Raw genomic sequence first — 12,602 nt, forward strand, 5'->3', positions numbered from 1 at the left:
CCGGTCAGGTCAGCATCATAGTGCGGGCGCCGGTCCTCGAAATCGTGTGGACGGACACAGGAGGGTGCGGGTTTTGGAGTTACCAGATCCGCCCGTGGAGATTGGAGAGGAAGGCGATGGAAGAGATGGTGGCATGGGTGGGGTGGGATAAGGACAAAGTTGATCTGATGTTGACATACAGACATACATGCACACACACACACACACACGCATACTCACTCATCTCGATCTCAACATTTGTTCAATATACACAGACATACCTTTCCTCCGATCACTCCCTCCCTCCCTCATCCCTTCCCCTCCATACTCCCCCCCGCCCCCCCGATCCCCCCCGATACCCCCCCCCCCACCCCCCCATCACCTGATGTCCAGCCCCTCCCCCACTTTCCCCCCACTCGATGACCAATTCCTCCCTCCCTCCCCTCCCTCCCTCCCTCCCTCCGCCGGGTCATTCAGAGCGCCAACAACTCGTCGGCTCCGACCACCCCTCTCCCCCCCCCCCTTCGTCCCTCCCCTCCCCGGCATGGCAACGACGACGAACATTCCAAGCAGCATCCCCCGTGAAGAGATGCTTGCACAAGCATGTGGTGCTCAGGGAAAGGGAGTGGTTGTGGGATGTGCTGGCGAGTTGTCTGACGAGGACTACCATACGGTGACGGTGGCGCTGGCCTGCACGGTGGCGTGCGGAGAGGGATGCGAGAGAGAGGCAGAGTGTATGGCCATCAAGGCAGAGAGGGAGGCAAAGGCAGAGGCATTTGCCCATCGACAGTGGTACATGACCGATGAAGGAAGGCAAGCTGTTATGGCTGCTGCGGCTGACTCCATCACCCCAGCTACCTACCTGTACTCAAAGGCCGTCGTCAAGGAGAGAGTTAGTGAGCTTAAGGCTCTGGCTGGCGTCGATCGTCTCTTCTACGCCATCAAGGCTAATGCTCATCCGGATCTACTTCGTCTCATGTATGATGAGGGTGTGTGCTTTGAGGTTGTCTCTCCTGGTGAGCTTGCTCATGTGCTCGAGCTCTTCCCCGACCTGGCCTGTGTCCATGACAATGACGACGTGCCCTTCCGCATCATGTACACGCCCAACTTTGCTCCGCTTGAGGACTACGTCTCGGTCGTTGGTACGCCGGGCCTTTTGCTCACCATCGACAACGCCTTTATCCTCCGTAAGTGGGGCGCTGCGCTTGCTGGCGCTGACGTTATGATCCGCGTCGACACCGGCGAGGGCAAGGGCCACCACGACTTTGTCAAGACCTCGGGCAAGCACTCCAAGTTTGGTGTCCTCATCTCCGAGTTGGCTGAGGCTGCCGAACTGGCGGCTGCCCACGGCATCACTGTCCGTGGCCTTCACACCCACACTGGGTCTGGCATCGGCGACACAACAACATGGGCTGACAATGCGGCCACGCTCGCCGCCGCCGCCGCAAACCACTTTCCGCACGCCACCATTCTTGACGTCGGCGGTGGCTTCTCGGTCCCCTATCACCCCTGGGTCGGCCCGCTGGACATGGGCGGCATCTCCGATGCGCTCGCATCGTTCAAGGCTGCGCATCCGCAGTACACGCTCTTCATTGAGCCCGGCCGGTACTACGTCGCTGAGGCTGGCGTCCTTGTCTCGACAGTGACCCAACTGAAGGACAAGGGTGAGGGCGTGCGGTATCTCGGGACGTCGGCCGGCATGCACGCTCTCATCCGCCCCATGCTCTACTCCTCGTACCACCACGTCGTCAACCTGACCGCGATCGAGCGCGCAAGTGGCGCCCGCCCACCCGCCGCCTTTTTCAACGTTGTCGGCCCCATTTGCGAGTCGGGCGACACCATTGCCTACGGCCGCCCGCTGCCGGCAGACTCGCAGCCCGGCGATGTGGTGGTTATCGCCGGCGCCGGCGCTTACGGATTCTCCATGTCATCCAACTACAACATGCGACCGATTGGCGAGATCGTCATCGAGTAATCAGCTGTCCAGAGCTCGGTTTAGTTGTTCACTACGAGGCGCATGACAACGTACCCAAACTACCGTTTCGTTAAGGTTAAATGAGTTCAAAGCTGTCGTCGCTCCTGTCGCCACCACCGGGTGCACCGGACGCGCCTGCGCTGCCGTCGTCCGAGAAATCGTCAATGTCCCATGAAGTACCAGCTTCGAGCTCAGCCTTCATGGCCGCGAGCCCAGTGACCTCCTCCAGAACTTCAGGATCGGTGAGGACTCGCTCGACAAAGGCCCAGCCCTCAGCAACGTAGGCGTCGACAACCGCCGACGAGCACGCGGTGCACTTGTCGTACGCGTGAGCGACAACAAGCTTGTGGGCGTAGTGGGTCATGAACCCGCGGATCTGGTGGGGAATGAGGCCGAGCCGGTGTTCCGTCGGCACGCCGACAGCGACAGGCTCGTCGGCCGGCGCGTGGTGGCGGGCCGGGTGATGAAGCAGCGCGATGAGGAGCTCGACCGCCAGCGACGACGAAAGGTACGAGTTGCCCGGCCGCACAACGGTACACGCTTGGTCGAGCGAGCGCTGTGTCAGCGAGTCGGTCGGCGCTACAATGTCTGTGCAAAAGTAGCAGCCGAGCCGCGAACCCGCAGCCCGTGACGCCGCATCCGTCGGCCCGTGCCGCATGCAAACAAAAGTGTCAAAGCCCATGGCCGTGTTGATGACCAGCTTGTCCATGACGGCGCCCAGAAGCGTCGGAAGCCACCGCGACTCACGGGTGTCGGTGAGGAGAAAGACCGCATCGGCTTCGTTGTACAGCTCAACGAGCTTGTCCACACTTGCCTGCGCATCGCCAGATGCCCCGTGCCCGGGCATCGGGATCGAGAGCACGTGGCCGGACGCGTTCATGCCCGGGAAAATGGCCCGAATGGCAGCCGCGGCCGCAGGCGCCTTGTACTCGCCGGCGGCGGCGTCGGCAAAGGTGAAAAGGGACTGCCGGACTGGATTCGAGTACGAGACCTTGCCCGAGTCGACAAAGGTGAGCGTGCGGACGCCCCAGCCCATGAGCGCGCGCGCCACGTTGCACCCGAGTGTTCCTGCCCCAAGAAGGAGCACACGCGTCCCGGCAATCGTGTCGAGGTCCAGCTCCGGGAGCAGCCGCCAGCGCATGAGCTTGAGGTTGAGGTCCACCGAGGTCTCCATCAGCTGGTTGGGATCCATCGATGCGCCGAGGTCCACAACCTTGCTCCCGATCTTGCCTCTCTTGTTCTTCTCCCACCCGACGGCAGAGGGCCTGTTCTCCGCAGCCGCTGCCAGCGCTTCGGGCGCAACCTCGACCGGAACCACCAGCGATGACGCCAGAGGCGCGTCAGCGTCGGCTGCGGCAAGACTCTCGCGATAGGCAAGGAGCGTAAAGGTCGAGAGACCAAAGGTTGTCGCTACCGCTGCCGCCACGTTGCGGAGTGCCCAGCCCGGATGGTCCGGCGACGAGACCGGATCTGCCACCGCAATCAGCGGCGCCGTCTCGGGATCGGCTGCCCAGAACGCGGCCCACTCGGAAACTTCCTCCACCGCAGGCTCACATCCAGGTGAAAGACGGACGAGCCAGACCAGCGGGCGTGAGTCTGTGCCAAACTTTGCGTCGACTGCGGCAGCCAGTGCCTTGCCGCCATCGTCCAGCACAAGCAGCGACGCCGGAGCCGGGCTCTGGACCGCCGGGGAGAGCTTGATGGCCGGAAAGGCAGCCTGGTAGCGAAAGATGTGCTTCTTGAGATCAGCATAGGTGAGGACAAGAAAGGGAAGGAGGAGCTCAGGGGCATCAAGCCATGCGCCGGACGCAATGTCAGCCCACAGCTGGGCCGCAGCAGCATCAAAGAGGGACTTCTTGTCGAGGGCCTTAAAGTCGGCAGCCGTGTTGACCAGAGTCAGAGCACCATGAACATGATGATGATGAGGACGAGGAGGAAGCGGATCTTGAAGAGAGTCCCCAGAGAGAAACAGTCTTCCATCAACAGGTGCCTTAGCTCCCGTAGAGAACCGTGCCGCCACAGGAACAGGTTCCGTCGCCAGCTGCAGTCGGTCGATCTTCTCCGCCGCAAGCGCATACCAGAACGATGCCTCCACAACCAGCCGGAGCGGGTAGAACTGAACTGCCATGGTAGAGGGGGAGGGGAAGGTGAGGGAGAGCGTGGATGAGGTGGGTGGTGGGTGGTGGGGGTGGAGGAGTCAAGTGTGTCTGTGTCTGTGTGTGCTGGGGAGAGGGGGGGAGGTGTTCGGCCGGGTGGCTCGTGCGTGTTGGCGGGGGGAGAGCGGGGGGGGGGGGGGGGGGAGAAGGCAAGGGCGCAAGTAATCGAGTGTATCGGGGGTTACAGTTAAGGGTGGGGTTGGGGTTGGATTTAGTCGGCTACTGTGCTCTTAGCTGCGGTCGGTGATCCAGTTGATGATGTCGGTCACAACCTTGCCACCATCAGGCTCGTGGATGAGCTCGTGGCGGAAGCCCTCGTAGACCTTGATGGTCTTGTCAGTGGAACCGGCGTGAGCATAGAGATAGTCGGCGCCGTTAGGGGTGGCAAAGACATCCTTGGTTCCCTGGAGGACAATGAACGGGACCTTGAGGCGCGGGAGGACGGCGCGGACGTCGTCAATGTTACCCAGGATCTCGGCGGCAGTGCGGGCAGGAGTCCAGCACTGGCCGAGGCATGATCGCTTGTCGGCAATGGCGGCAGCAACACGAGCCGGGTCTGAGTACGCACCTTGGATCTTGGGCCCGGCGATGGGCATATGCGGGAGGTGGGTCGAGAAGAACAGTGCCATGGTCCGAGTCGTCGTCGTGTTGATCTCCGGATCGATGGCCATGGCCGGAGCTGAGAGCACCATGCCCTTGACCGCCTTGGGCTTGCGGAGGCCGATGTTGACGGCGATGAGGCCGCCCATCGAGTGGCCCATGATGAACAACGGTGTGGACTCTGCCTTGGCACGGTTGATGAGGGTGATCTGGTCGAGTACGTCCTGAACATGGTCGTTAAAGTCACGCACATAGTTCCTGTCGCCCTCGGACCAGCCGTGGCCCTGCAGATCCATGACGGTAACGGTGATACCAGCAGCTGTGAGGTCGTCGACGAGGTCAGCAAACATGCCCGCATGCTGGGCGTAGCCATGGATGAAGAGAAGATGAGCACGAGGGGGAGATTGGCCATCAGAACCAGTAGCCTTGGCATCAAAGGTCTCCGAGTACATCCACAGTCCAGCCTTGTTCCGTCGCCATTCCCCAGATGGATAGCCACGGTACTCTGGTGAGATGTCCGACAAAGGTGCGAGGTGGTTGGCCGGCTTCAGGCGGAGGTAGCCCATGACAGCCACAGCAAAGACCGCTGCGAATACAGTCTTGACAACAAGTGACATAGCTACTTGATGGCCTTGGTTATACTCTTTCTCTCTGCCTTCAAGTCGTCAGGTGTACTCCTTCTAGCCTCACTGTACTTCTCCCAGTTCCGTCTTCGGGGGGGGGGGGGGGAGGGGGGGGGCCTGTCATCGAAGGCGACTTGCGAGGGAACGTGACACGACCGAGTGCCACCGGTTGCTCCCCGTCCCCCCCCCCCTCCCCCCTGGAGGGCGAGCTTATGTCAGCAGCTTGTGTTGTGGGTATACTTGTCTGACGAGACTGAAAAGTTGATGGCAAGGACCGGTGCTGTGTGGTGGACTACTGGTCTGGGTTTGGTGGCTCTGGTGGTAGTGGTTGTTCTGGTAGGCCCTGGAGGAGTTGTGGCGGCTGGGCATGGTGCTGGGAGTTGTGCTGATGGTCAGGTTGTGGCCGGCCGAGTGGAGAATGATGACTATTGCGATTGTCGGGATGGGTCAGATGAGAGACAGACATCGGCGTGTGCTGGTCGGGTGGAGGTTCCTCAAGCTGATGAGTTTGCTGTTGGAGATGGAAGCGATGGACTTCCTGCGCCCGATCACTACTTTGTCTGCGCCAACGACGGCCACGTTACTCTCGCCATCCCCACCGAGTTTGTGGCCGATGGTGTGTGCGACTGCTGCGATGGCTCGGATGAGGCTAGCCTGACACAGGCTGACCGTGCCAAGCTCCCGCATGCCTTGCCCGAGGGTTGTCCGAACACGTGTGCCGCCGCTGCGTCGGCCGCCGCCGCTCTGCGGCTCGCCGTCAATGAGCGGCTGGTCGCAGGGGCCAAGGCACGCGCTTTGTATGCCGCAGAGGGAAGCAAGGCCGTTGCTGCTGCCAAAGCCGCCTATGCTAACGCTACTGTTGAGGTTCCGGCGCTCCGCGATGCACTGGCCGACGTCGATGCTCGCATCGAGTACGCCAAGACCACTGGGCCGGTCGACGAGGGGCAGCCGTCAGATGAGAGCTCCGATGCCGACGACATCGAGATGTTCGAGGGTGAGTCGGCAAGTCCGACGATGTCTTGGTCACAGTGGCTGGCAGGCACGCCGCTAGCGCCGCTGGCCAACATCTTTGTGGCGCGCGAGCCCGAGCCGCTGGACCTGTTGGTCGCTGAGCGCGAGACCATTGCTGCGCGGCTTGCTGAGTATGAAAAGCGCGAGCGGGAGGCCAAGCCGCTGGCAACACTTGATCTTGGTGCCGACGCTGCGTTCTATGCCCTTGTCGGCAAGTGCTTCTCAACCAAGACCCGCGAGTACGAGTACACCGTGTGTCCGTTCGACAAGGCCGAGCAGGGATCGGCGTCAGGCTCCGGCATCCGCACCAACCTGGGCAAGTTTGAGACCTGGGTCGGGCGCGGCTACAGCCTCATGGCGTTTCGCAACGGTCAGTCGTGCTACAATGGCCCGCAGCGGTCGATGACTGTCTCACTCGAGTGCGGCGCAGTCGAGGAGCTCTCCGCCGTCTCCGAGCCGGAAAAGTGCACCTACCGCGCTGTCCTCCGCACACCAGCCGCTTGCTCCGCCGATCTCGCGTCGTACGACGGCGATCTCTCGGCCTCGATTCCCGGCGTCATCTACACTCATGACGAGTTGTAGCTATGTCCGCCATCTGCTCTACTCGCTCTTGCATCTATCGAGTCTAGAAGCAGATCACGCCGTCTCCCAATGAATGCTGTTCGGGAGGCCTGACCATATCCCCCCTCCCCCCTTCCTTTTCCCCTCTTCAATGATCATCAAACACAATGATCTTCCTCTCCTCTCCCCCTCGCAAGCGGTGTCCCACCTAGCTCGCGTCGTCCTCTGCGACGACTCAGTAGTGACTCGAGCACAAGCTTAGAGCAAGCCACTTGTCAAGCAAGCGCGACCCATTTCCCGCCACCGACCACCTCATGATACTTCGTACGTGCTCAAGACTAGGATGAAAGGACGATGTGCATGTGGTGTGCTCGTGGTGTGTGGTGTATGTAGCTGGGGAGGGGGCCCCGCTGGCTCTCGGCTGACGGAGAGCGACTTCGAATGTGTTCGGCAGGGGGGAGGGGGGAGGGAGGGGGGGATGATGATCTGCTCACGAGGTACCCGTCATTATGGTATGCTGAGGTGAGAACAGGACGAATAGCGACAGGAGAGGCTTTGGTGGATGAGATTGCTGCTCTGGATGGGGACGATGCTGAACTGGCCATGACTATGGCACTGTGCTCCGGATCGCTGGAGCTCGTGGAGGCTGCTCTGGTTCATCCGGCGAGGCCGATGCCACTCGCTCTGGCTGGTGCATGGTCCGGGGACGACGGATCAGCATCAGGTGGAGCTGACTGGCCAGTGCGTGTTGCGTCAGCTGGCTACGGTCCGGCCTTTCTGCATGCAAGCGGGAGCGACTCGACCCAGTGGGCGCTCCGCGGCGTGGCTGCGCTGCGGCACGCGGGCTCGATTGCCCAGGTGGCAGCATCATCGCGAATGGCGGCTGCAGTCTCAGACTCTGGACAGCTTTTTGTGTGGGGCCGTGGATCGCGGGGCGAGCTCGGCCTCGGCAAGGGCGTGACGTCGGCGCTGACGCCGACTCGCGCCCTGCCGGCCATTGGTGCTGTGGCCAAGGTTGCACTCGGCGCCGCCCACATGCTTGTTCTCACAGAGGCTGGAAGCGTTTACGCGGTTGGCTCGAATGCCCAGGGTCAGCTCGGCCAGCCGTCGGACGAGGTGGATGTGTTATTGGAGCCGCTGCCGGTGACGCTGCCGGATGGACTCGCCGTTGCCGACATCGCTGCCGGCTCTGCTGTCTCCGTCATCCTTACCACCGATGGCCAGGTCCTCGCCTTTGGTGCTAATGACTACGGCCAGATCGCCGACCGAAGCGCGGGTGTTGTTGCCAGCCATGTCCCCACCGCACTTATGCTCGGATCTCACTCTGCGGCTGTCGCCGTCGTCACCTCGGCCTTTCACATTGCGCTGCTCGACGATGGCGGCACGCTGGTCATCTTTGGCCTTAACGACCGGAGGCGGCGTCTCTCGCTTTCCCGCGGTGCCCGCGAGGCGCTCTTCCGCGCCGAGACCTCTTCGGCGGGTGCAGCTGACGACGCTGACGACTTTACTCTTGCCAGTCTACCGGCACTTACCTTTATCGAGCTGGCGGTGGCTCCGTTTGCCACCGCTGTCATCACCTCGTCGGGCTCGCTGGCCATCTTTGTCCACACAGGCGCGTTTGCGCTGTTGACGGCGGCAGCCAAAAAGTCCAAGCGGCGCAGGCAGGGCGCGTCGGACGACAGTGCCACTCGCCATCGTGCGGTCACGTCGTCGGCGCAGCTGACCCGAAACTTTGCTGTCGGCGGCTCTCGCCATCGTACATACGTGTATCCATGGCCTGCATGCTTTGGTGCGCCACTGCGTTCGGTGGGGCTCTCGGCTACAGGTACCGTCGCTGTCGTCTCCGAGAGCGGACTCTTGTTTGAATGGTCGCTCCTCAGCGACAAACAGCCACCGCTGTATGGTGTTGGCAAGTTGCCGCGGCTCCTCAACAGCAGGCTTGATCTGACGTCGCCGATTCGGGTTGCACGGATCCGCCATGCGTCTGCCGTTGCCGTCTCCGACTCTGCAGTCCTTGCGCTGCACACCCCGCTTGCGCCAGTCTCGATCGACTCGGCCGAGGGTGAGGCGCAGGGTGCGCTGCAGGCTGATCTGGCGAGCATGGCCGTGGATCGTCCCGAGTTTCCGGATTTGAACCTTGACACTGCCGACGGCGTCCTGCCAGCCTGCTCGTGGCTTGTTGCGCTCCGCGCTCCTGCTCTAGCGAGCAAGCCGCGTGCGCTCGCAACAGTGCCCAAGGCCACTGCCCGCCAGCTCCTGGCCTTTGTCTACGGCGCCGTCCTACCCGAGAGCATTGAGCCCGAGGCGATGATGGCGCTACGGACCATGGCGACACGCCTCGATCTGCACTCGCTGAGGTCGACCCTGATCTCAGTCTATCCCAACGGGATCACATGCAACGAGGACTCACCGGCCATTGCTGCGGCTTCCAGGAGCGAGGCTGGAGCCACGCTTCAGCGGCAGCTTGCTGCAGCCTGGCATCGCTCTCCCGAGGGCAACACCCGGCTTGTGCTTGCTGATGGTGAGACGCTCAGTGTCGACGCATCGGTCTTGGCAGCGCGCTCGGTGCCATTCCGTGCCATGCTCACGCTGCCCATGATGGAGGGGCTCAGGCGGGAGGTGGACATGTCGTTCCATCAGCCGGACACTGTCCGTGCCTTTGTCGAGTACCTGTGGACCGGGCGGGTGAAGAGCTTGGCCAGCCACAAGCTCGAGCTCGGCGAGGTGCTCGACTTGTACGCCATCGCACACGAGTACATGGCCCAGCCGCTGCTGGCTCTCTGCGAGGCGGCGGCGGTGTGGTGGCTCGATCTTGACAACGCAATTGCGGTGCTCAACACGATAGCGCCGTTTGTGAGCCCACTCGATACTGCTGCGCCGCTGGGCAGCTACGTTCTCGTCGACGCGGCGCTTATGGTTCTGGTTGACAGTCTCGAGGCACTGGCGTGGTCGCGCAAGGCCTTTGACGCACTCGACCAAGTGTATCAGGCTCGATGGGAACAGGCATGGCGGCTTACGGTTGCTCGTCCGCAGCTATCGGCGCGTCGGGACGCGCTTTTGAAAATCCACGAGGAAGCGGAGGCGGATCGTAAGGCTGCACTTGCAGCGGCGGCGGCTCGCGAAGCTGCTGCTGCGGCCGAAGCTGCGGCTGCTGCGGCAGATGCCCGCGACTGGGACGAGTATGTCTTTGTGTCTTGGGATGAGAGCGGGCCTGAACGCGATGCAGAGCTGGTAGTCTCCAACATTCATCTGGAGCTTGGTGAGCTAGAACGCGAGATTGCTATTGTGCGGACGTTGGATGAGCGTGCCCGCTCTGGCGCGCGCATCTCGCACAGCGACCTTGAGCGGACAAGCAACCTGCGTGCACTGCGGAAGCGTCGCAAGGAGCTCCGCGCGCGCATTCCGTCTGCGCCGGTGGCAGTAGGGATTCAGGAGTCATCCACGGCGTCGGCCTGGGGATCTCCGTCTGCCAGTAGCCCGCCGGCGGCAAGCACACCTCCGGCGCTTGACCTACGAGCCTCACTGCGAGCTTCCGAGGCTGCGTCGATCGCGGCTGCTGTATCTCCGCCAAGAGGCTGGTCGGCGGCGTCGCCATCGTCACCACACATCGACATCCGTGCCTCGCTTGCCGCCGCCGACACCTCACAGGCATCAAGTCCCGTTCCTATCCGCGGCAGCCGTCGCAAGCCGAAATGGGGCGGCCTGGCGGCATCGCCGCCGACCACCTCACCGTCGCGCTCACTGGCCGAGATTCAGGCCGAGCAGGCGGCTGAAAAGGCGGGTGGCGGCGGGTTTGCCACCTCGGCGTGGGGCATGGTCAAGTCGTCGTCGCCGCTCTCGCTCGCGCAAATTCTAGAAGATGAGGAGATCCAGCGCGAGGTCGCGCTCGTCGATGCCGCTGTCGCTGCTGCCGAGGCTGCTGCCGCCGAAGCGTCCACCGCGACGCCATCAACGGGCGCGAGTCGCGGCAAGGGCAAGGGCAAGGGCAAGGGCAAGGGTAAGGGTAGGGCTCGTGTGCACAGCCAGAGCGAGGAGGCCAAGTCCCGTGGACGCGGGCGCGGTAAGGGACGCGGACAAGGGCGTGGGCAAAGTCGCGGGCGCGGGCGCGGGCGCGGGCGTGGGCGCGGGCGCGGAAATGATGCCAGAAGCAAGAGTCATTCTCGTCGTGGCAGCCGCAGTCGCGATGGCTGAGAATAAACCACCTGCTGAGCTGCATGTCCAACTCGGCCTGTTGTGGAAGCAGTGATGCCACCTCCGATGCTGGATTGTCACTTCTCGACAGACTATTCACGCGAAATAGTGGCGTGAGTAGCGGTAGAATCAAAGCAATACGTTGTACCACCTCGACTGTGTTGCAGTTTGCGATGTGGGGACAGGTTCAGCCAAAGTGGTTGCGGTTGAATGAGCCGATGTCGGCCAGGTCGAGGACGGCTTGGGTGGCACCGTCGAGTGCAGAGCTAGGGCCAACGAGGCTGGCAGCGTCTGCAGGGACGAGGATCGGGTCGATGAGCTCGAAGCCGTCGGAGCCGTCCGAGTCAGCCTCGACGGTAGAGAAGGTAAAGTCAAAGGCAGAGAGAACGTCGTGATGAATGAGTCGAGTAGCAGCAAGGTCCAACTGTAGGGGCGGTGTGCTGTCATCGATGTGCTGGACAAGAGCCCATGCTTCGAGACGGACGACTGAGTAATCGAGCGAGGCGGCGAGGGCCGGGGAGCGGAAGACGACCGTCGGGCACGACGTGCCTGACTCGAGAGCGTCGTCGAGTGAGAGGCCCGGAAAGTCTGTAGAGCCACCCACAGCTAGCAGAGAGGAAGTGAGATGCTGGATGTTGCGGCGCGAGGGCGGGACGTTGGGCGATGTGGGGCAGATCTCGCCAAGAGGCCACAGGTTGAAGATAGCGGCAAAGCGTGAGCCGTAGAACTCGCCAGGCCGTGATGAGAGGACCCAGGGCGATGCTGTGAGGCATCCAAAGATCCAGCCACGATCATCTTCGATGATAATTAAAGTCGGGCTCTTGACCTCGCGGAGAGCAAGCCTGAGCGAGAGGAGCGAGTAGCCAAGCGAGTCGGGGCTGAAGATGGGAGCCCAGTCGAGGCCGTCCTCGCGCATGAGGACAGCCTCGTTTTCAGCCGAGGCAAAGAATGCTTGTGGAAGGATGGCGGCAAGCGAGACAGCATTGGCAGCCGAGAGCAGAGACGATGACTTGAACGCGATTGCAGCCGCATCGCTTGTTCCCACAGCAGCGCGGGCCGACCAGCGGGCCCAACGTCCTGCGAGCGAGATGAGCGGCATTGTCGATGCGGTTGCCCGCTCTGCCAGAGCATCGACAGCAGCAGCGATGACCGATGGCTGCGGGAGAGTCGGACGAGCTGACTGCCACACGCTTGTGAGATGTGGGAGCCAGAGGAGCGGATCATTAGCCCAGGTAGCTCGAGCAGCGACCGAGACGGAGGCGAGGGCAAGGAGATGCGACGGGGCGAGGGCAGCGCCGATGGCCTGCAGGCATGGCAGCGGGAGGTCGAGGAGAGACGGTGCGTGTGCTGGAGAATTGCCGGATGTGGAAAGTGGGGAGAGGCTGGTGTAGGATGGGGGTGAGGCAGACATGGGGGATGGTGAAGGTGGGTGGGGTGCGAGGAGTGTGGGTGGGTGGCAATTTGGCACATGCGAGCGAGTAGGGAGGGGTGGGGGGGGGGGGGGGG

General features: G+C 62.5%; 6 protein-coding genes across 6 annotated transcripts; 3 read left to right on the plus strand and 3 right to left on the minus strand.

Moving 5' to 3' along the window:
• The first annotated feature begins 544 nt into the window (after positions 1–544).
• Positions 545–2,053, plus strand: AMSG_02027 (diaminopimelate decarboxylase). The gene has a single exon (XM_013905605.1). It carries the CDS (start codon positions 569–571, stop codon positions 1,952–1,954), a length of 1,386 nt encoding a protein of 461 aa, XP_013761059.1. The 5' UTR covers positions 545–568; the 3' UTR covers positions 1,955–2,053.
• On the minus strand, positions 1,960–4,155 carry AMSG_02028 (E1-like protein-activating enzyme G). The gene has a single exon (XM_013905606.1). It carries the CDS (start codon positions 4,080–4,082, stop codon positions 2,031–2,033), a length of 2,052 nt encoding a protein of 683 aa, XP_013761060.1. The 5' UTR covers positions 4,083–4,155; the 3' UTR covers positions 1,960–2,030.
• A 149-nt stretch (positions 4,156–4,304) lies between these two features.
• On the minus strand, positions 4,305–5,372 carry AMSG_02029 (hydrolase). Its single transcript, XM_013905607.1, has one exon. It carries the CDS (start codon positions 5,325–5,327, stop codon positions 4,341–4,343), a length of 987 nt encoding a protein of 328 aa, XP_013761061.1. The 5' UTR covers positions 5,328–5,372; the 3' UTR covers positions 4,305–4,340.
• A 382-nt stretch (positions 5,373–5,754) lies between these two features.
• On the plus strand, positions 5,755–6,926 carry AMSG_02030 (glucosidase 2 subunit beta; the record flags this gene model as incomplete). The annotated part of the gene is made up of 2 exons (XM_013905608.1): positions 5,755–5,769; positions 5,823–6,926. 2 exons carry the CDS (start codon positions 5,755–5,757, stop codon positions 6,924–6,926), a joined length of 1,119 nt encoding a protein of 372 aa, XP_013761062.1.
• A 588-nt stretch (positions 6,927–7,514) lies between these two features.
• AMSG_02031 (uncharacterized protein) lies at positions 7,515–11,044 on the plus strand (the record flags this gene model as incomplete). Its single annotated transcript, XM_013905609.1, has 2 exons — positions 7,515–10,908; positions 10,971–11,044. 2 exons carry the CDS (start codon positions 7,515–7,517, stop codon positions 11,042–11,044), a joined length of 3,468 nt encoding a protein of 1,155 aa, XP_013761063.1.
• On the minus strand, positions 9,985–12,215 carry AMSG_02032 (uncharacterized protein). Its single transcript, XM_013905610.1, has one exon. The coding sequence runs from the start codon at positions 12,193–12,195 to the stop codon at positions 11,284–11,286; it is 912 nt and encodes a 303-aa protein (XP_013761064.1). The 5' UTR covers positions 12,196–12,215; the 3' UTR covers positions 9,985–11,283.
• Positions 12,216–12,602: the final 387 nt, after the last annotated feature.

This window comes from Thecamonas trahens, assembly GCF_000142905.1.
Source record: "Thecamonas trahens ATCC 50062 unplaced genomic scaffold supercont1.8, whole genome shotgun sequence".
NCBI lineage: Eukaryota > Apusomonadida > Apusomonadidae > Thecamonas > Thecamonas trahens.

Bases quoted from the DNA above. Each gene is read 5' to 3' on its own strand.
- AMSG_02029 (XM_013905607.1), bottom strand. From the start codon at position 5,327: ATGTCACTTGTTGTCAAGACTGTATTCGCAGCGGTCTTTGCTGTGGCT.
- AMSG_02032 (XM_013905610.1), bottom strand. From the start codon at position 12,195: ATGCCGCTCATCTCGCTCGCAGGACGTTGGGCCCGCTGGTCGGCCCGC.
- AMSG_02028 (XM_013905606.1), bottom strand. From the start codon at position 4,082: ATGGCAGTTCAGTTCTACCCGCTCCGGCTGGTTGTGGAGGCATCGTTC.
- AMSG_02027 (XM_013905605.1), top strand. From the start codon at position 569: ATGCTTGCACAAGCATGTGGTGCTCAGGGAAAGGGAGTGGTTGTGGGA.